This window comes from Dasypus novemcinctus, chromosome 9 (assembly GCF_030445035.2).
Source record: "Dasypus novemcinctus isolate mDasNov1 chromosome 9, mDasNov1.1.hap2, whole genome shotgun sequence".
Classification (NCBI taxonomy): domain Eukaryota; kingdom Metazoa; phylum Chordata; class Mammalia; order Cingulata; family Dasypodidae; genus Dasypus; species Dasypus novemcinctus.
In genome coordinates, this window is record NC_080681.1 from 88,880,686 (window position 1) to 88,903,205 (window position 22,520).

Here is a 22,520-nt window from a genome sequence, read left to right on the forward strand (position 1 = left end):
TGCTTTAAATTGCGTGCGAGCGCCACAATTCTAAATACCTCATGGCACGTTCAGCCAGAGAGCCAGCTCTTGCCAAGGCTTGTTCAGCTGCAAACTGGGGGCCCGGAGGCCTGAAAGAAACCCATACTTCCTCCCCCCCACTGTCTCCAGCCTGCACAGCTCTGAGCCGGAAGCACACAATTCCCCACGAGGCCTTCCCAGCCCAGAAAACCATGCCAAATCGCCACTGACAGCCCAAAGAAAGCAATTTGGGAAAGATGGAGCAGCCATTTATCCTTCATCTCCGACTGAGCCTCAGGATGTGACCCGCATGCGGTGGCCGTGCTGCACATCCTCAGGCAAGGGCCTGGGGAAGGGAGGGGGCAGAGCTGGTCTGGCCAGGCTCCCTGGAGCACCTCACCCCAGTGGAAGAGGAAAGAGGCTGGCAAGGGTGTGGGATGGGACTCCTACAGCTTGGAGCCCCTTCTTCACCCACCCAGACCCTGTGGGAAGCCTCGTGCATGACTCAGCCCCCAGCTCAGAAAGAAGATACTTTCTGGCACTGTCCTTCTCTGTTGGTCCCAAGGAAGATGCTGAGGAGGGGAAACAATGTGGGGCTGTCCCCCCCTCTGTGCACCAGCCCGCCCTCCCACGAGAAGGTTCAGGCTCATGCGCTTTCTCCCTCTCTTTCTCTCTTATTCTCTCTAGGTTAGAAGCCCTGAGAGGCCTCAGCATTACACCTGGGGCAAGCGGAATAAAAAAAGGTCACTGGCGCTTTTTAAACATGGACCAAAAAGCAGTAAAATGTGTTTTGAAAAAAAAATCCCGGCATTAAATCATGACTTTTTGCCTGGCTCTTCGCCTCATTAAAAGTGGCCTTTTGGAAGGTAAAATTATCATTGTAAGCGATAAGATCTTTAAGAAAATAATTCACGGCTTCTTCACCCTTTAATATGATAGCCGCCACCGGCTAATTTTTTTCTTAATGGCAACGAGGCCATCAATCTTGTCTCAGGCCCCCTCGCCCTCTCCTCCTTCTCCTCCCTCCTTCCTTCTCCCTGTCCTCTCGGGCTCTCGCTTGAACCTTCTACCGCCTGCCTCTGCCACTCAGGACCTGCTTCCCTAAAGCGGAGGTCAAGGCAGGGGCCAGGCCCTCCAACAGTAATCTCGGGGATGTGAGTATGTATCTGAAAATGGGTGAGCAAGTAGCCCTTGCCGCTGAGTTGGATTCTCAAGCTGCCTGTTTCTTTGGCTGTAGGAATCTGAGCATGTTGAAGCCTTCCTGTGTTTGGATTCTGCCCTGGCAGGGTAGCACTTGGTATATACAGGGATTATGTACGCTGGGGGTTTGTCCTCAGAACCCTGGTGTCCAATTCCCTGGGCCCTGCCGGCTAGGCAGGGGTTGGGTGTCAGTGGTTGTGCCGGCAGACCTGGCAGCTGCTCCGTGGCGTTCTTTAACCACCACTATCAGATGCCGCAGGCGGGGCCCAACCCAGTGAGTGGACTCCACACCTCCATGAGCCCACAGGTGCCTGGCACCCAACCCTTCTCTCTTTAGGCTGGGAGGAGCTTCAGGCCCAAGGCTGGGCTGGGTTCTCTGTGTCCCTCCTCTGCCCACCTTGCTTGCGGCAGTTGAGTGATTTCCTGAATGAAAGTGCTGCAGGGTTGTTGGGCAACCCCATGGAGGCAATACTTGTTACTCTCCTTTTCCCAAAACTGCCCTCTTGGAGTTCACCAGTGATGTTAAGACTTCTAAACATGATGGCCTCCAGTCTTGCCCTGTTTGACTGCTGACCACCCCATATATTAGGGAACTGTTTTTTCCCTTAGGATCATGGTATTCCATGCTCTCTTGTGCCCCTCCTAATTCTTTGTTCCTTCTCTGTCTCTTTCCCTGTTTCCTGTGTCTTATCCTGACCCTAAATGCAGGAGTTCCCCAGATTCTCTTCTGGCTTTTGCTCTAGTCTCTCCATATGCTTGCCTTCACTGATTTCATCCATACCTAAAACTTCAACACTCATTCCACACTCCCCTATAAAATAAGTGGTGGATTCCTGCCTTTACAATTCTGTGTTCAACTATGAGAATATAGAAAAAAGAATGTATCTTGCCCGGGATGGGGGTTTGGGAGACAGGAGACTAGTGGGAGGGTGTAGTCCTCCTGCTCAGCTCCTCAAAACCATCACTTTTGGGAACTCAGGACCACTGTGCCTCTGCAGCCACCTATCGGAGTTACTGGGACAAATTATATCATCATGCTAAAGCCTCTCTGACCCCCTTTCACTTTTTCTTTCTCCCTCTAATGCCTTCAAGCCCCTCTCCCACAGTGTCTTTTCAGAGAGGCAGAATGTCTCCCCAAATATGCCCAACATCCTCCCTGGTTCCCTGCTGCCCTTGAGACAGAGCATGCACATACACACAGACATACACACACACTCGCCCTGCTCGGGCTTCCGAGGCCCTGCACCTGCTACAGCTCACCTTCCTTCATCTTTTGAGCCTCCCCAGCCTCAGTGTCTGGGTGTCCCACCCTAGGCCACTCGGCTCTGACCCCTCTTTTGGCTAGAAGAGGAGGAAGTCAGATGAGTTACCGTCCAAACCATACATACACCCACTCAAAAGCCCGCAGAGCAGCCCTAGGCCTCGGGCTGATGTTCAAACCCTGGAAATGGTTGGGGGTCCAGGAAGAGCTCTTTTTTTTTTTTTTTTTTAAAGGAGGAACCAGTTCTAGGTCGGCCTAGGTTAGAATGCATAGGGAGGAAACACACAATTGACCACCTACCTTGGGGGTGCCTGGAGCCATGGCATCCTTCAGAAGGGAATTCTTGCTGCCAAGAAAGAAGAGAACAGGATGACCTTTCCACCTGCTGCCCAGGGCAGGCTGGGGAGTCTCAGCAGGACCCCACAGAGAGGAGGCATGGCCAGCCTAGGCCAGCCCTGCTTAGCCCAGCTCCACCCAGTCCTTTCAACCCTAGCCAGCCTGCCTGGCTCAGCCTCAGGAGGGGTCAAGGGCCAGTGCTGGCCCCTGGGAGGTGATGGTCACAAGGCATGGTAGGCTCCCTGGGATCTGAGGCCAGGGACTTTACCTAACTCCCGGTGTCAGCCCTGAGGATTCTGCCTGGCCTGGATGTGCCCTTCCCTCCATTCTCTGTCCCTAGCCTGCTCTTAGCTCCTCTGGGACTGGGGTGATGGAGCTGACATGGCTCTTGTCAATTCTCCCTCCAACACGCTGCAAACTGCGTTAGGCCAGGAATGATCTCCCCCTGATTCAATTTGTCAGCCCCAGGCCCTCCGGCATCGGGCACGGCGGGCGGGCGGGAGCTGGGCCCTGAAATATGGTGGGCGGCTCAGAGCAGGCAGGGGCGGGGGTGGGAGGTGATGGATGGGCTGTGGGGGAGGCGAGGACTGTGTTTAATAACAAAATTGGTATGCAAGGCCACAGCCTGCGCTAAGCATGAGTGATCCAGAGCCACAAAGTATTACAAATCCCCGCTAAACAGATGCTGACAATGGAACAAGACATATCAAATCAGATCCACTTCAGAAACATTAATATCCCTGTTCCTGTCCCTCCCTCCCTGCTGCCCCCACTACACATGTCACATCTGTGCTCACATATTCACATGCGTGAACTCACACACACAAAAACATGTACACAGAAGCCCTGGCTGATGCATGCGTGTAGGCAGATATGGCTCATCGGTGGAGTGTTCCCACATAGACACACATATACGGGGTGCACATATAAAGCACACCCAAAGATAGAGCCACAAAGCACAAAAGACACACAAACACACACTCAAGGCAGAGGCACGATGATATGGGGGCACATACAGCCACACAGAGTATGTGCGCAGAGAATACCCACAGCCAGGCAGGCCACAGAGACACACCCAATATGAGGGCAAAGGAAGGCAGATTCTGATAAAGTAGTGGCTCTCAACCAGGGGTGCTCCCCCTCTCCCCGGGAGGACATTTGATATTATCTGGAAACATTTTTGATTGTCACAACAGGAATGGGGTGGGTGGAGGCCAGGGATGCTGCTAAAAGCCTTCAGTGTTCAGGACATTTCCTTATCACAGAAAATGATCTGGCTCAAAATGTTACTAGTGCCGAGGCTAAGAAACCTTGGAATAAAGGCAAATACACTTATAGCCACAGACTCTTTATAATTCTGCCAACAGTCACAAAGATACATGCCTGGAGGCTCAGACATGCATACAGATGCACAGGCACAGAGAGTCACATTCCCAGAGATGGGTCCATAAAGATTTATTTGCCACAGTCACACAGACTTAGATGAAGACTTGCTCATGGACATACGTCCACATAAACACATGCATAGGTATATATTATACCCACATACATCCATGCCCACCCACACCAACACACACCCGCACCAACACACACCCACAAATGCAGACACATATTCACACAAGCAGACACATACTCTCACAGTGCAGAAGCCACTGGGCTTAGTAGCAGGGTGAGACCAAGGTCTGAGTATGAAAACTGAACTGTCTGCCCATTCAACTCACACAGTGGGGGCATCATAGACCAGGAGGGAGAGCCAGACCAAGTTCCAGCCACTTATATTTGCTTTATAAATGTCCCTGTATTCTTGCTTCACGTCCAGCCCTGATCCAGGCACTGGAGAGAAACTGAGCTGCTCTTGAGGAGCAAAGCAACTAGTCTGTGAGTTCATTACTTTCATCAACCCGTCACTCCTTCATTCATTCCGAGTAAACAAGTACTGCCATCACCTTTGTGTCCTACAGGGACGGAAACAAGGCATCTACTGCATAACACTGTTCTTGCCCCTCCTCTGGATTGGGGTTTGAGTATTATCTGACCCTGGCTCAGGTTGGAACAGAAAAGAAAGGAGTGAGCAATCATTGGGCACCTTCCATCTATAGAGGCATGGGACTAGGTACTTCATAGTGTTAGCTCATTTAATCTTCCCTCAAACTTTGCAAACTTGACTAAGAGAGGCTAAGTGACAGCTCTATGTTCACACAGTCCATGGAGGAGCTGGAATTTGGGTTTGAGTCTGACCCAGTCCAAAGTGCTACTTTTTCATTGCCCATAACTGCCTCTTAAAATATTCAGGGATTAGGAGAGAGTGCAGAGCTATGAGGTTCTTTTTCTCTCTCCACTTGCTGTGCAGCTTTGGAGAAGAGCACCTGCCCACCCTCGACTTCAGTTTAACTCTACTGGGGAATAGAAATGGGGATATTCAGGGTGAGAATATCCAGCCTCTCCTTTTGCCAATCCTCTGGATCTTTCCTTAGCAACTGTCTTTGCATTCTCTCACATTGGACTGGACTCTCTCTGAGCAAGGGCCCCCACCCTACCTTTCCTCCAATAACTTGATCACCTCCAAGTTTGCCTGAACACCCCCTTCCCCCGCCATCCCCGAGACTGACGGTCTGGTGAAGGCCTGCCTCGGAGAACTGAGGTCTGAGCCCAGGAACTGTAGGCAGCCTGGCTCCTGCCCAGCCCATCAGCTCTGCTTTCCGTCCCTCCCTGTTTCCACAGCCCGCCCCCAACGATTTCCTCCCTTGCTCAGTCACTCGCTGCCTAGTGATCCATGGGTTTTAAATTATAACTGGGACCCAGGAAACGCGTTCCTAAGTACAATATTCATGGGCTGGGCTGACACTTTTAATTAAGGTGATTTACACTGAATTATCCTTGGAAATAAAGAAATGGTGTGCTGCCCGGGAATAAACCATCATCACCAGCCGCCTTTGTAAGTTACACTTCGTTTTAATCTATTTGGGGAATTGTTTATCTAGTTCATTACCCAACCAAACACCGAGGCCGGCCTTAAATAAGGCTTAAGTGGGGGTGGGGGCACTGCCATCTCCACACCCCGCCTCTCTTCTAGAGTCACCCAGCCTCTTTCTGGCTTCTTCCAGCACTTTTAAAGCACTGGCCAGAGAGGTAGCTTTCCAGTCCAGAGGCCAGATCTTGCAGTAGCTCTGGAAGCCTCTCAGAAAAGGTCTCTGAGCTGAGGCCTTGCCAGGCTAAGCTCCACTCTCAGCTTTGTGGAATCTCTCCATGTCTAAAGCTCTTGCTGGGTGGAAACTCCTGTCTGAGGACCACCAAGAAGCCTGGGGCCACCCCCATATCTGCCCTTCAATCTTCAGCCCCCTATCTGTTTCTGCCTATCTGTACACAACCCAGTCCTCACCTTATCACCATCCCAAAGACATGTAGGCTTAGCATGCCCAGAGCTGTTGCTCCTCCTTCCTGGAGATACCTGGTTCTCTGACCCCATCACCCTCCCAGTCACCCAAGTCAGAAAGCCTCTGCCTTAGCCCATGAGTAGTCACCTAAGTCCTCTTTGTTTTTTCTCCACCAAGTTGCTCATGATTCCCTCTTGTCTGTTCTCACTGGTCAGCCTTGTCATCTTTCCCCTGCCCACCCTACTCATTTGTCCCAGTTTCTAGCTCCCAGTTTCTACCCAATACAGACTCCACATGGTCTCACAAGTGACTCTTGCGACTCAGTGCTCTCTGATCAGGCTTCTTCTAATCTCCTCACAATTTTTGGGATAACCCCAGTCATGGAAGGCCCTCCACAATCTGTCCTCTATCTGGTTTTGCCCTCTTAGCCCCAACTAGCCATTTCCTGGGGTCTAATGGCATTCCCACGTGGGACTGAGAAGGGGAGACAGAGGAAGGGGTGAGGGCAGGTATGTGGTGAAAGTATATACTGGTGTGTGTCTAAGCATGGGTGCAGCTTCTGACTGTGAATGAAAAGTGCCTCGAAAAGGGTAAGTGCTTTCCCTTTGAGAGTTGGTGTGTCCAGGTACCTGTGGGAATGTGCATCAGTGGGAAGTAGTTGTTTCAGGGTGTGTGTGTGAGCGCATCTGTGTGTTGGAGTGGGTGTGTGTTTTTGTGCGCCCATGTGTCATGCATATGTCTGTGCCTGTGTTTGTGAAAAGCCAGCCAGCCTTCGCTTGGGAGCCAGAAGTTTCCTGCTTCCTTCTGTGAGCCCTTGGGTGTGTAAAAATAAGCACCTGCATTGGTTTCTATCTCTACATAAATTAGCAGCCTGTTCCGGGGGGCCTTCTCTGTGCTATTGGACAGAGGGAGGAAGAAGGCAGAAGGCCAGGTCCATCCCCAAGAGCTCCTCCGGTAGCAGCGTTCCGGTGATGGCCTACACTGACGGCAGCAGCCAATCGGGAGCCGGCTCTCTCCAGGAGGGTCAGGGAGGGAAAAGGGGACAAGTGAGGGGTAAGAGAGGGAAGCGTTAGAAAGAAGAGAGGAGAGCAGGCAGGGGAAAGAAGGGAGGGGAGCAGAGGGGAGTGGGAGGACTGCGGAGCGGGGAGCACGCGCACACAGGCGCTCTGCCCTCCTGCAGGACTCAGTTTCCCGATCTGCGAAATGGCTGGTCTAAGCCCCAGGGAGGGGAGGTAGCGCCAGGAGTCCCGGTGCCTCATCTTTCCCTAACCTCCTCTGCTTTTCTCCTCCCTCCCAGGGAGCGGGCAGGGGCGGGGCAAGGGCAGTGTGGCAGGGGCCCTCCCCGTGCTGCACGCCTGCCCGCGCGGGCAGTCAGCCCGGAGGGAGCTGACACGCTCCTTGGGAATTTATCACGCACCCAATTACAATGTTAATTGGCAAGTTCCTGAAATCAATTAATTCGCAAATTTTTTCCAATTAAAAATCCAGATAAATCACGAGGGCGGCGGCGGGCGGTCCAGCCAGCAGTCCGGTGGGCGCAGTGGCCGCAGGGAGGGGAGGGCGCCGGCGGAGGGGGCGGGCGCCGCTGCCCTTGAACGCCTTTGCCGGCCGGTCGGACTGTCAGCGCGCCGGGCGCGGCGGGGCCGAGACAGATAAAACCATCGACCCGTCGCCGCCAGCGCTTCGGCTTTATCGATCCGACGGGAATTTCACTTGCTGTGCAGATCCCGCTGTCCGGCTGTCAGACACCCCGCTGGGGAGGGGGGCGTACCGGGGGCGCAGGGCGTGCGCGGACGGAGGGGGCCCGGGGTGAAGAGGGTGCTGAGCTGGGCCCCGATGTGAGGGCTACAGAGGTGGGGACGCAGACACGGCCCGCGAGGGGCGTGGAGCAGATGTGGGGACCCCGGATGGGGAAGTGGAAATGGGGAAGCAAGAAAGTGGAAGAGCTCCGAAAGGCTGTGCCGGTGACTGGGTTGGTGCCAGGTCTCGGTCTGGGTGGAGCCAAGCCGTAGGCAGTAGATGCCCTGGGGAGTGCAGGCCAGGCCATAGCGCGCCCCCCGCTGAGGGGCAGAAGGCGAGCTCAGCCTTCCAGCTGCGGAACCTGGGCGGCACACTGCCACACTGCTTTTGCAAGGCTCCGCAGGCCTTTCATCTCTGCCTCTCCTCTCTGTACCTGTAGAGGGGAGCAAATTACACAAAACCCCTCCTGGGTTGGGCAGCTAAGGTATGGAATTCAACTGCAGGCAGATGTTTCTTTCACTCTCTGCCTCTTCCAGGCTAATCTGGGGTTTGGGGGTGGGTGGATGATGGGCACTGGGGCTAGATTGCTTGGGTTTGAATTTTTATCTTTACTCCTTATTAACTGTGCAATCTTAAGGAAGTCCCTTAAGCCGTCTGTACCTCAGGCCCCTCATCTGTAAAATGGGGCGTGATAATTATTACCTACTTCAGAGGATTGTTGTGAAAATATAATAAATGCAAGGTAAATTCCTTGGCACATAGTTGGTGCTCAACAAGGATTATTATTACCATTAGGATAGTCTTCTGTGTTGGTTTAAAAGTATGCTCACAAATTTTGCGAAACGGACTTTGACCCAGTGGTTAGGGCGTCCGTCTACCATATGGGAGGTCCGCGGTTCAAACCCCGGGCCTCCTTGACCCGTGTGGAGCTGGCCATGCGCAGTGCTGATGCGTGCAAGGAGTGCCCTGCCACGCAAGGGTGTCCCCCGCGTGGGGGAGCCCCACGCGCAAGGAGTGCGCCCGGGAGGAAAGCCGCCCAGCGTGAAAAGAAAGTGCAGCCTGCCCAGGAATGGCGCCGCCCACACTTCCCGTGCCGCTGACGACAACAGAAGCGGACAAAGAAACAAGACGCAGCAAATAGACACCAAGAACAGACAACCAGGGGAGGGGAGGAAATTAAATAAATAAATAAATCTTTAAAAAAAAAAAAAAAGTATGCTCACAAATTTTTAAAAACTCTTCCTTTCAGAAGTTGTAACACTGATACAAAGATAGTGGTTACCAGAGGTTCTGAAGGGAGCGGAGGGAAGAATAGGTGAACATGGGGCATTTTTAGGGCACTGGAATTATCCTACATGATATTGCAATGACGGATACAGGCCATTATACATTTTGTCAAAACCCATAAAATTGTACAGTGCAAAGTGTAAACTATAATGTAAACTATAGACCATCGTCGATATCAGTGCTTCAATACGTGCTCATCAATTGTACAAATGTACCATACTAATGTAAGATGTTATTAATAGGGGAGAATGTGAGAGGGACAGGTGGTGGGGGTATGGGAATCCCCTATATTTGCAATAAAACTTTTCTGTAATCTAAAACTTCTCTAAAAATAAAGTTAAGAAGCGGACTTGGCCCAATGGATAGGGCATCTGCCTACCACATGGGAGGTCCGCGGTTCAAACTCCGGGCCTCCTTGACTCATGTGGAGCTGGCCTTTGCACAGTGCTGATGTGCGCAAGGAGTGCCCTGCCACGCAGGGGTGTCCCCCGTGTAGGGGAGCCCCACATGCAGGGAGCATGCCCCATAATGAGAGCCGCCCAGCGTGAAAGAAAGTGCAGCCTGCCCAGGAATGGCGCTGCACACACGGAGAGCTGACACAACAAGGTGACACAACAACAAAAAAGAAACACAGATTCCCAGTGTCACTGATAAGGGTAGAAGCGGTCATAGAAGAACACACAGCAATTGGACACAGAGAGCAGCCAACTGTGGGGGGAGAGGGGGCGGGGAATGAAAAAATAATAAATAAAGTTAAAAAATAAATAATTTTTACAGGAAAAACAACAGCAACAACAAAACCTCTCTCCTTCAAGAGGTCAAGCTTAATTCCCCTCCCTTGAGTGTGGGTTGGTCTTGAGGACTCGCATCTAGAGAGGAGAATATAGCAGAAGTGATAGTGTGTGATTTCTGAGACTAGTTCACAAAAGGCATAGTGGCTTCCTCCTTACTCTCTCTTTCAGATCACTTGCTCTGGGGTAGTTCAGCAGCCATATTGTGATGACTCTCAAGAAGCCCTATATAGAAGAGAGCTATGTGGCAAGGAACTGAGGCCTCCTGCCCTCAGCCATGTGAGGCGCCATCTTGGAAATGGATACATCAGTCCTGGTCAAGCTCTTAGAGGACCACAGCCTTGGCTGATATCTTGACTGCAACCTCGTGAGAGGCTCTAAGCCAGAACCACCTTCCCTAAGCTGTTCCTGAATTGATGACCCACAGAAATGGTGAGCTAAATATTTGTTGCTGTAAGCTGCTAAATTTGGGGGTAATTTGTAACACAGCAATAGATAACATATATCTTCCAGCAAAATTCAGCTCCAGCCTCACCTCCCTCAGGAAGCTTTCTCTGCCTTGTGCTGGGTTTGGTGCCCGCTTGATGCTCCCACAGCTCCAGTTCTTCTCACACAGCAGTCTCTATCCCTCGGGATTTTATTGCCTGACTCTCCCCACCCATACTATGAACTTCCTAGGGCAGGGACCATACCTGATTCACCCTGCAGGGGGCATTAAGTGAGAGGGCAGAAGGAAAGCAGATGGGTTGAGTCTGCTCACTTGAACAGAATAAGAGGTAGGATAGGTGGGATTGGGAGGTTGAAAGGGCAGGTTGTTCATTCCGAGGCAGAGTGTATTTTCCAAAGACAATTCCAACAATATCTCCCATCCCATGTGTGCTTCTCTAATGGGACATTGTCATTCCGGCCATCTAGAGGTGGGATCCATGTCTTTGCCCCTTGAATCTAGGTGGGCTCGGATTCAGCCAGTAGAGTACAGGGGAAGTGACATTAAACTACTTACGAGGTTAGTTTCGTTATAAAAGGTGACCCAGCTTCCTTTTCATTGGCTGGAACATTGGCTTTTGGAGCCTTAAGCTGCCATTAAGAAGTTCCACTACCCTAAGGCTGCCACACCATGAGGAAGCTCAGGTCCCAAGGAGATACCACGTGCATGTGCTTTGGTCCCAGCTGCAGCTGAGGTCCCAGCTGACCGCTAGCATCAACCACCAGACCCGCGATGGAAGGAGTCACCACATGATTCCAGCTCCCAGTCATCGAATCTTCCCACTGAGGCCTCCAATCTCATGTAGTAGACAAAAGCCACCCCCTTCTGTGTGCCGTCTGAATTCCAGGCTCCACAGGTTCCATGAGCATAAATAAACGGTTGCTTTAAACTGCTAGGATTTGGGGTAGTTTGTTATACCTCTCCTCTGCTGCCTTTGTTAACCTGGCTCCTCCACAGGGCCTTCAGGAGGTTGAGCCAAGTTCTTCAGGCATGGGCAAAGGAGAATGAGGGGTGGGGAGCTGAGGGTGAGGTAGAGTGAGCAGTGGGGAGCACCTTTTCAGATGATCCCCTTCCAGACCTTGAGATTCGGGAAAGCAGGGAGTGCTCACTCCCCTGGGTGGCGGCACCGGCTGTCCATTGGAGGGGGCTGCCAGACCCGGCACCTGCCACTTTTACCCTGCCTGAGGCTCAGCCTCAATGTGCGGGGCCTGTGGCTGGGGCTCAGCTCCTTTTCCAGCATCTCCTGTGTTCTTTGGAGGCTGAGGCCTGAGGTGTCGCTCTTCTCCCAATTCCAAAAAAAGAGCAAGAAGAGAAAGGCAGCCCTCTTCAGCCGGAGGATCTGAGGTGGGTCTGCTGGAAAGCAGAGTGGAGGAAAATGGCAACAGGGGCTTGGCTTCTATCTAGAGGCTAGGGCGTGGGCCAGACGGCTAGTTCTGGGACTGGGTGGCTAGAACTCTGAGTGGAATCCTCTGGCAGGTGGATCCCCAGGTAGATGGCTTACCTGGCGGGCAGTTGGGCCAGCTGTTCCAGTTCCTGCTCCATATGCTCCTGCAACTCGCTGGGCCTCAGCAGGACCTGGCAGATGGGGCAAATAGGGGCCTGGCTGTCAAACAACGCTGCCGCCTTCTTCTTACCTGGTGAGGAAAGAACAGACTCTTAAGCTGGGGTAGTCCATGGATAGAAACCCAGTGTCGCAATTCTCTTAGCCAAGACTGCTGCTGCCCCCTAGGGCTTCTTGCCCTAAAGGAGGGTGAGCCTAAGGCTCTGCACTCATGAGCATCACTCCTCTTTGCAGTTGCAGTGGCCGTGTCCATGAAAGATGCCTCCTTGGCCAGGCACCCTTCTTGGAAATCTATTGGGACACAATCAATGCTCTGTGCAATCAAACCTTGATCACTTAATTTCACATGTGCTAGTGAAGAAGCCCTTGGTTTAGTTATATACTACCCAGAATATTCAGTTCCCCTCTGTTCTCCTTTCTGCATTGCTTTCACACTCCCTAGATCTGGAAAAGGAAGAAAAGAGTGGGAAATGGGGTTCATTCCTGCAGTCATTCAGCATTTTCTGATGTCCATTTGAACCAGGCTCAAGGTAGGGCAGTGGGGACACTGAATAGACTTGGATTTCATCCCTGTCCCTGAGGTCCTCACAGTTGAGTAGGAAAGACCAAAAAGGAGCTGGGCAACTTCCAGGGTGGTATTCTCTCCTAGTCCTCATTTCTTCCCAGGGCTCTATCCTTTGTCTCTTCTCCCCTGACTCAGCATGCTGGGTGATCTCATTCATTTTATGGCCCTAACTACCATATGTGCCCTCTTGATTCCAGACTCTCTCTGTATCCTAGTATGTTCCTCTGTTCTCCAGACCCCTATATTCAAATGCCTATATCCAAAGGACATCAATGTCATGGATGTCTGGATGTTCCATAAGAATCTGAAACTTAACAGTCCAAACTTGAGTTCTTCAACGACTTCACCCCTTCCAAACTGCCTCTCCTTCAGGAGTGCCCATCTCAGTTACTGATACCTTCGTTTGCCTAGACACCCACACCAGAAACCTAAGCCTCACCCTAGGCTCCTTTCCTTGCCTTACCTCCCCTTCCATATCCATTCAACCTTCAAGTCCTGTCCATTCTGCTAATTGTATTCCTGGAATCTGTATTCTTGCTGTGCAGGTCTCATCACATCTCACTTGGATAACCTCATTAGCCTCCTGTGAGTCTCACTGATTCTAGAGAAGCCCTGTCCAAAATACCCTTCAAACTGTACACTCCTAATACATGAATACATGTGGGCATAGTGCTGGCTTGGGAGCCATTTGGGTGCCTGAAGTCTATTCTCAATTTGTCACTGATGGTAGTCAGAACAATTCCATGCTGGGTTGCCTCATGCAACCGTCTTAGGATGCCTAGCGCCTCCCATACCTTGCAACTGTCCTACCCATTGTTCCCGTAGGCATGGGATTGACAAACATTCCTGCCTATCCATGGATACTCTGTAGAAAGGACTTCTTTAGCGTGAGCCTAGGTCTTCCTCTCTGCTTCTTCCTTCCACTGGTGCTTCAAGGGGGTCAAAGTCAGCTTCCAGAGAAGCTGGCCATGCCAGTGATGATCAAGATGGTTGCCCAAGTAGAGTTTCCAGATTAAATACAGGATGTCCAGTTAAATTTGAATTTCAGATAAACAATGAATAATTTTCCCTTTAAGTATGTCCCACATATTGCATGGAACATACACTAAAAATTATGTATTGTTTATCTGAAATTCAAATTTAGTTGGATGCTTTTTTGTTTTTTGGATTTTATTTTGCTAAATTTTAAAAAATTTGCTAAATCTAGCAATCCTGTACCCGAGGGAGCTCCTGGTTCAGGCTGAGCACAAGAACCCACCTCCCTTTGACATAAGACAGTGTTGAGGATTGAATCGCCTCCCCCACAAAAGGCACATTCAGGTCCCAACCCCTGGTCCTGTGGATGTGAACCCATTTGTAGACTGGAACTTTGAAGATGTTATTAAGGTGTGCCCAAACTGAATGAGGGTGGCCCTTAATCCAGTATGGTTGAAACCTTATCAGCAAAGGAAACTGGATGTGGAGGGAGAGAAGCCATGGGGAGCAGCCAGAAGCTGGATGTCAACAGAATCCAGAAAAGAAAGAAGATATGCCAAGTGCACTGCCATGGAAGAGCCAAGGATTGCCAGTCAGCCAGAAGAAGTCAGGCCTGGAAGGAAGCAAGTCTTCTAGCCTCTGAAACTGTGAGCCAGTAAACTCTTTTTGTTAGGACAACTTATTGTATGGTATTTGTTTTACCAGTTGGGAAACTAAGATGGACAGGATGATCACAGCTCTCCTGGATGCTCAGACTGAGTCATCTGAGAGCTCAAAGGAGGAGGTAATTCTTTCTGAGTGTGTTTTGAGAGTAGAAAAAAGGGAAGACTCAACCAAGGAAGAGAAACTTAAGGTGCACCTTAGAAGTATACCAGGCAGAGAATGGGAGTGAGTAAATGAATGATTGATGAATGAATAGTTGTGAGTTCCTTGTGGGCATCTTTATAACTATAGATAATTGATGAAGGCCTGGAATAGACCGTATGCTCAATGATGAAGCAAGAGAGGAAAAAATAGGAAGGAAAGGAGGAACAGATGGAGGAGAAGAGGGAATGAAGAGCACATTGTCTTAGAAACAAGATGACCTCTGCAGAACTGGGCTGTCAGTTGTGGAGGCTTTGTGTGTGCCCGAGTGGAGCAGGTCTGGTTCCAGTCTTTGTGGCTAGGTGTCCAGGGAGGGGCATGTGCTGACCTCTGCCTTGGTGGATGTGTTTCAAATGCTCAGGAGGCAGTGGGAAGGCACCTCTGAGTAAAAGCAGTGGATGTAGCCCTGGTCTGGGAGTTATGAGATGAGGATTTTAGTCTTAGCTATGCCCCTGACTTCATTCAGTCAGAGAATCGCAGAGGAAAATAAGACCATAGAAATTCTCTATGACACTATATTTTACAGATGGGGAAAATGAAGCTCACAACCGGCCAGGGACACCTGCATTTGGCTATTGATCTCATTGCTTCATTTATTTATTCATTTAATGAAAACTTATAAAACAATTATTTTGGAGCTCATAAAGAGATTTACAAAACACATTCTTGGCCTCAAGGAGATCACCAACTAGTGGAGAAACCAAAAACTGAAGCCAGTGCTTCTATTCTGTGTAGCCCTGGTCCGGGGTCTCAGCAAGGCATGGCCGCGTGCTGGGGTGGGGGGCAGGAAGGGGCTGGGGAGGAGTCTAGCACCCAGGAGGAGGTGATGCGCCAAGGGAGTCATGAGGAATGAGTAAGGAAGAGTTGATGAGGCTTTGGAAACAGATCACTGAGGCAGGATCTGGGGCATAAGGAGGAAGTGACAAGAGAAGAGACGGGAGAAAGAGGAAGATGCAGGGCATGGGCGACTGAGTTGAGGTGAAAATATCAGGTTTTCTGCTCTCGTTAGCCTGGGACACCAAGCCTGGCTGTTGGGGCTTCCTGGAGCCTAGAGTCTTTCCTCTGAGCTCAGAGACCAGGAATCAGCATTTCCATAAACCTGCTCTTAGTTCATCTGTTTTGCTGCCACAGGGATGAGCTTGTGGCCTCAGTTTCCCTAGCAGGACAATGGACCCTTTTCCTGGCTCCCAGCTTCAGGAATAGCCCTTACAGGGATCAGCAGAGAGAACCCGCAGCCTGTGCCCCCTCCCCCACCCCCATCTTCTCGGGTTGGAGTGGCAGGTACCAGCATGGCCATGGGCCCCCTGCTTCCCCTCCCCCGCTGTGTTCCCTATAATTTTATATTGAGACCTGTGGTCATGACGTGGGTTTTACTGCACTAACGACATGGCCTGCCCAGGTTTAATGACAAAATCCATACTCTGGCCCTCGGTCTGCTCCTCGTTTGCATAATTCCCAGAATACAGCTCCCTGAAGCTTTTGACCTGGGCCATTACAGTGGCCATAAAATGGGCCATAAAACTGCTGGGGATGGCCAAGAGGAGGGGGCTGCGGTCTTGCTGGGGTGGGAAAGAAGCCCTCAACCCCCTACTCTTCCTAGGCCTAGTGGGAGGCATCCTTTGGTGCTTCCCTTGCACAGTGCCCAGAATCTGGGAATCCATCTCAGGCAGGAGAGGCCTCTGGAAACCCTTAATCCCCCAGCCCATCGGGTGCAGGAATCCCTTCTCCACACTGCTGCCAGCACAGCAGTTAGGCAGACAGAGCCCACCAGAGGCAGCCTGTCGGAAAGCACCTGCTCTTTGAGCACTCCTCACCTGTGCCCATGACATTGCCCCCTTCAGGGCTGGCCAAGCCCTTTGCCACAGGTGGGTCTGGGTCACAGAGGCCAAGCTTGAATCTTGTTTCTCTTCAGGAGACCTGGCTCCCCAGGGAGGTCAGGAGCCAGGCCGAGCAGCAGAGTGGGGAGACGTGGGAAGCACACGGGGATGGGGACAGGGACTGGGACGGGCTGTCAGTGCTAAAGATGATGAATGGGGGAGGTGAGGCGGGAGGCCCAATGTTATCGGCGGCGGGTGGCGGGTGCGGGCGCTTGCCGCTCCTGCTAATCCCCGGGCGCTGCCTCAGCCCTTGCACTGATAACGAGGAAATGGGACTGACAACAATTTTTAGCTGAGAGATTCTTCACCAAAATGCCAGGCGGCCGGAGGTCTGACAGCGCCTGATTGAGTGTGTGAGTGTGTGGGGGGAGTGCCCGCGGCCCCCTCCCCTCCCATGCAAAGACGGATCGCTCATTCTGCCTCCCGTCCACATTCATTACCGCACCTCCCTGCCCGCCACCCGGGCTGCCTGCCACCTCCCCTTCTCCGCCTGCCGCAGGTATCCTCAGAAGCCGGGGGGAGAGCAGGGAGGCTCCCTGACCCTGTCCTCAGCCTTACACAGAGGGCAACTCAAGCTAGGAGAGCCGTGTGGTGGCTTTTGGAGTCAGGAATCGAGAATCAAGAGACCTGCGATCAGGCCCTGGCCTGGAGGCTCCCTCACTGTGTGTCCTCCAGAGGGTGACTTCTCCTTTCTGAGCAGAAGGGACCTCGTTGTTAAATGGGACCAGAACACCTTACCCACCAGAAAACAGCGTGGCCCCAACTCTAAGCCATGGAGAGGACAGGTCAATGCGGGTAGGGGTGCAGCCAGGTCTGGGTGGCACCTCTCCCTTGCCTGGGTCAGGCTCCAGCCAATCCAGCCAATCCAGCCCTCAAGCCTTGGAACAAGGGCTGGGGTGTCCAGGCTCCCAGATTGGCCCTCTGCTGCCCTCCTCTGTTGGGAATTGCTGACCCCTGGGATCAGGCTGGTCCTGGCAACTCAAGGGCCACAGGGCTGCTCCTTCTCTGCCACCTTCCATAGGGAAGCCAGGGGCACAACTGTACATGTGGAGGATAAGGAGCTCACCCAGAGGGAAAACCCCCTCCCCCCAGATCATTAACACCTGTCCAGCCTTGCTGCTCTCTACCATGTGACTGCCTCTCTGGTTTGGCCTCTTTGGTTTTGACCCAGTTTTGTTGACTTTGGGCTCCATTCTTGCATCTCTGCTGGTCAGAGCAGCATATCCCATCTCCATTCATTAGTCATCTTCTACAGACCACAAAAGGCAGGGCTTAATTTCCTGGAGTTTAAGATGGGGAGTGTGAAAATGGGGGTGAAGGTGACTCCAATGAGAGGTGGCAATGGAGGCTGGGACTTGGAAGAGTATGTATTTGTGTATGTGTTAGTACACGTGTGTGCCCCACCTTTGCCTCCCCCATCTTCCAAATGGAAGGGTTTCCATTTCCTAGTGATGAAAACACATTTTCCAGCAGAGTTGCTTCTTACTAGCTGGGTGAACTTGAACAAATCACTGAACATTTCTGAACTTCCGTTTTCTCCTATGTGGAATGGGGATACTATCTAATGCCCAAGTCTTCTGTGAGGATGCAGTTAAATCAGGGACATGTGAAGGGCTCTTCTTATTATCACTAGGAAGACACCAGCACAGGCTTTTTGTTGCCTGTGCTTGAACTGACCACATCTTGACACCAGGTTGTCCTTATACGCATCCATCCTTCTTCCCTGCTATGATCGAGACCATTCCCTAAAGTAGGTAGCCTGACCCTGTCTCTTCTGCCCCATGGTGTTCCTTCTTCCTCTCCATCCATACTCACATACCTATTTATTAGTTTGCATGTCAATGTGTCCATTTGTCCAGTCACCCATCTATTTATCATCTGTCCATTGATAACAGTCACAGCAACCACTGTTTATTGAGTGTCATGCTATGGTAGGCTATAGGCTAGCACTGCATATATTTTATCCTGTTTAATCATCACAACAGTCCTATGAAGTAGGTATTATTATCTCCATCACACCGACGAGGAAAGTGGGGCTTGGCACAATGCAGTGACAGAGCTGAAAAGTTCATGGCTGTGATTTAAACTCAGATCTGTCTGACTCCAGAGCCAGTGCTCTTAACCACTGAGCAATACCCATCGACTTACCCACTATACATCTGGCTAATGACTCAATAATATTTGACAGATGTCTATTAGATACTGACTTTGGATCTGATATAGTGCAGGTACCATATAATAATGAACAAGACAGACACATATTCTCTACCCTCAGGTAGCTTAGGACCAAACTGGGGATAGAGCTATTAGACAAATGTCACTACAGTGGTCTTAGAGAAATAGAAGCATGTGGACTGTAGAACAATACCACCTGGTCTGGGAGGATGAAGCAGAGGCCTAGAGGATGAGTGGGAACCAGTCAAGCAAAGATTGGGGAAGAGACTGTTCTAGATTGAAACACACCATGTCTGAAGGTACAGAATGCAGAAAACCTATGTGGGGATTTAAAAAAGTCCACTGTGGCCAGAGCAGAGAGAGTGAGGGGCAGAGTGTTAAGATATGATGATGGAGAGGACAGATCCTGGAGGACTTTTTAGCTACCTTAATGATTTTTTTAAAACCTAAAATGAAAAGCCACAGAAGAATGTTAAGTAGGGGAATGACAAATCAGAATCGCATTTTTAAAATATTCTAACAGCAAAGTAGAGAATGGTCTAAAAAGGGGGCAAGAGTGAGCGCAGGAAGCCCATTTCTAACTCAGGTGAGAGGTGATAGTGATGAAAAGAAGCAGATGGATTGGTCCTGGTGGCTGAAGGATAGAAAGGAGTCAAGGTTGACTGTAAGGATTATGGCAGTGGAGCCATTTACTGAGTCAAGGAATTCAAGAGAAGGAGCAGAAGGCTTGGTTAAGGAAGAAAATGAGTTCAGTCTTGGATGTACTTAGTTCGAGGCACTGTTTAAGATGTCTATGTGAAAATGCTGAGTAGGCACTGTATGTGAGCCAGGAGCTAGAGTTACAGAACTGGGAACCACTGACAAATAGATAAGAATTGAAGTTTACCGCTGAATCCTCTGTGCCAAGAGAAATATCTGGCATGTGGTAAATACTCAATAAATATTTATAGAATGAATGAATAAATGAAAGAAGTTAGGAGACGCTGAGGCCACCTAGGGAGAGGGTATAGAGTAAACAGAGGGCTGTAGCAGAGCCCAGAGTAACTCCGACAGGTGGGAGAAGTTAAATCACCAAGGACTGAAAAGGAACAACCAAGAGGTGGGACACAACAAAGAAAGTAGGTCATCCAAGTCAGGATGGAAGAGTTTTAAAGGGGAGTATCATCAAGAGGGTAACAGGGTCAAATGCTGCTGAGAGGTGAAGGACACAAGGAATGAAGAGAGTGCCACCCACCCATCCTATCCATGATACAACCACCTCCTCTCCATCCCATCCATCCCTCCATCATCCAAACCACCTAATTATTTATCCACTCTTCCCTCTATCCATTCATCCCCTTCTTCCTTCTATTGTCTCCAGCAAAACATGATCGGTGCCTCTGCTGAGTGTGGGACAGGAAGAGTTAACATGCTGACAGACAGCATTTTTTACCTTCAGTCAATATGAACAAGGCCCCAAGACTATGATTCTAAACATCTGGATTTCATCAATATGTGATCTGTCATCGTATATTGGCATTCCCCAGTCCCTGCGCCAGAGCAATGCGGCTGGTTTTATTAATACGTCAAATACATTATCCGTGTAATACACTTGTCTGGCTGGGGCCTCCCGCTGGGGCGGGGCAGCGGATTTGAATGTATGATGAATCAGTTTGCATTACATGTTCGTAAGTCATCATTTGTCAGGATTAATAGGCATCCCTGGTCGAGGAGGTGGGGGTGGGATGGCGGGGAGAGATGTGTATTTAGCTGTGGCCCATACTTATCTGCTGGTGCCCAGGGATGCCCTGGAAACAGCTGTGCATCCTCCTGCCCAGACCCCAGAGTAGCGGCTGGTGCTCAAGGGGCCAAGGTGACATTTTCAGCAGCTCCAGAGTCACCAAATAGGGAAGGGCCTATTTGTCTCTGCTTTGGGCTTGCCTAACAACCAAAAGGGATATGGCAAGGGCCATTTGCCTAAGCTGGCTAACTCTTACTCTTCCTTTAGGATTCAGATTTCCCTCTTCTACAAAGCACCTCCTCTTTGTTCCCACTGCCTCTTGTGCTAGTTCCATCACAGCACTGGTCACATAGTATGGTAATTGCCTGCTTATGTGTCTGTGGCCCTCTCTAGACTGTAAATTTCTTGAGGGCAAGAATGTACTTGTTCGCTACTATAGCCCCAGAGTCTAGGAGATTGCATAGCCCAAAGCAAGAGAATAAAATTAGTAAAAATCAATAAAGATTCCTTGAATGAATAGATACCTGATAACTAACCTTGCTAAACTCCCCCCAAAGACTCAAACTTCAGCTGGGAGACACCATGGAAGTTCTCTCTGATACCTTGTTCCCACCTTGACCCTTGTCTAGTCTGGCCATCTTCCCTTCTGCATATGCTTTTCTTCACCTGCTCCTCTTCTTTTCTTAAGACATGTGCAGGCCCCCTCCCATAGCACCAGATCCCTTACATGTGACCTATATACCCAGATACAATACACAGGGGTGTGACACATTCATACTCACACACACTTGCCATCTTCCTCTCTCCCTCTACTCTGCCTGCAGATGCTCAGATTGGTACTTCCCACTCCACATGACTTCCTGCCAACTCCAGGACCTTGTTAAACAAGAGTGTGGCTAGCGCCCTCACCCCTATCGGGAAGGATGCTATTTACTGTCTCTAGCAGTTGAGGGGCCCTGGATTGAGCCAGACATGGCTCTTAGGTGACCCATGGCAAACATCTGCATGGTAGCTGGTGTGGAAGTCAGGCTATGGCCATATTTAGGCTCAGGTTTGGGCTTGGCCTAGGGTCAAGGGCTCTGTGCCCAGACATCATTGAACTCACTGAGTCTTGGGCATAGAACCTGAATCTTTGGCTCCATGAACCTTTGCTGCAGCCACGTGGCTGATGGAGCTGCTCTTCAGAGCTGGTGTGGCTTCAGGGGTCGCAGCTATTGGCTGTCCCAAATACAACTGCAGCCCCCCTCTGCTCCTGGAGCTACAATTCAGTCTCCCTCCTCCCTTAGCTAATAACTTCCAGATAGCTCCCTTGGCTGGGCTGGGTCAGGGGTAGGTGGGGCAGATGGGACCTTCCAGAGTTCCCTGGGATTAGGCTTTACAAACTGCAGAAAAAGGCCCAAGTAGGGAAAATATCCACACATGGACATGCACATATGTCCTCTTCAATGCCTGGATGCACTTGTGCTCATGCTGGCATTGGCACACACAGGTGCTCACACAAGTGTACCTTCTCCTATCTATATAAACGCACCTGAGCACATATGTGTATATTCAAGTGTAGATGAGTATACCTGTATACTCTCCCCAGGATGCCCCCACACTTCCCTGACCCCCAGTGCCTTCCTTGCATGGAGCCAAAATGCTAAGACTGTGCTGTTTAAAATAAAGTAAATCCAAGTGTGCTTCCCCCCCTGCTGGCTCTGACGATGGGCTTATAAAAATAAAGTGGGAACCTCCGCAGCTGTGGGCAATAAATCCTGAACTGCTAAGAAGGACAGCATTACCTGCTTTCTAGGCTGATGGGTGAACACAGGCACTGATTACAAGTGCCTGCAGGGCGGGATGGGCGGTGGGCCAGCTGCCCAGCCTCAGGCACTGTCTGCTAGCCCGACCCAGGCCAGCTGTCTCCCACAGACCTGCGGGTTCAAGAGCCCCGGAACCCTAGGGGGTGAGCCAGGACTGAGTAGGCGAGAGAAGTCGAGAAAGAGAGGAAGAGAAGGGTTGGGGTGGGGGAGTGAGCAAGCCAGCCACGTGCTGCTAAGGCTGAGGGGAGCCCTCGCATCTGGAGATCAATTAGCATCAATTACTGACTTCATTTAATTGTCGTCCAAGATGAATTTGTCATTTTTAGCTGGGAATTAATGGGAGACCTTCACCTCTCCCTGGCAGCAGCAGCAGAGTCAACAGCGGTCACCTCAGCCTTCTATGAGCCCTGAATGCTGCCTGGGGCTGGGGCCAGGCTGGAGCAGGCGCTAGTGGGGCTTCTGCAACCTGGGCAAGCTCTGACCTGCCTGGGGTCCGACCAGC

At 50.8% G+C, this 22,520-nt stretch overlaps 1 protein-coding gene across 6 annotated transcripts in view; it reads right to left on the reverse strand.

The window, feature by feature from the left end:
- Positions 1–22,520, reverse strand: part of RNF220 (ring finger protein 220) — a 251,608-nt gene that overhangs the window by 25,004 nt on the left and 204,084 nt on the right. For all 6 annotated transcript variants that reach the window (XM_058303721.1, XM_058303716.1, XM_058303718.1 and 3 more), the window contains 2 exons: positions 11,978–12,110; positions 2,762–2,807 (listed from right to left, as the gene is read on the reverse strand). In XM_058303721.1, the coding sequence (XP_058159704.1) occupies positions 2,762–2,807; positions 11,978–12,110 (179 nt within the window). The remainder of the gene's footprint in view (positions 1–2,761; positions 2,808–11,977; positions 12,111–22,520) is intronic.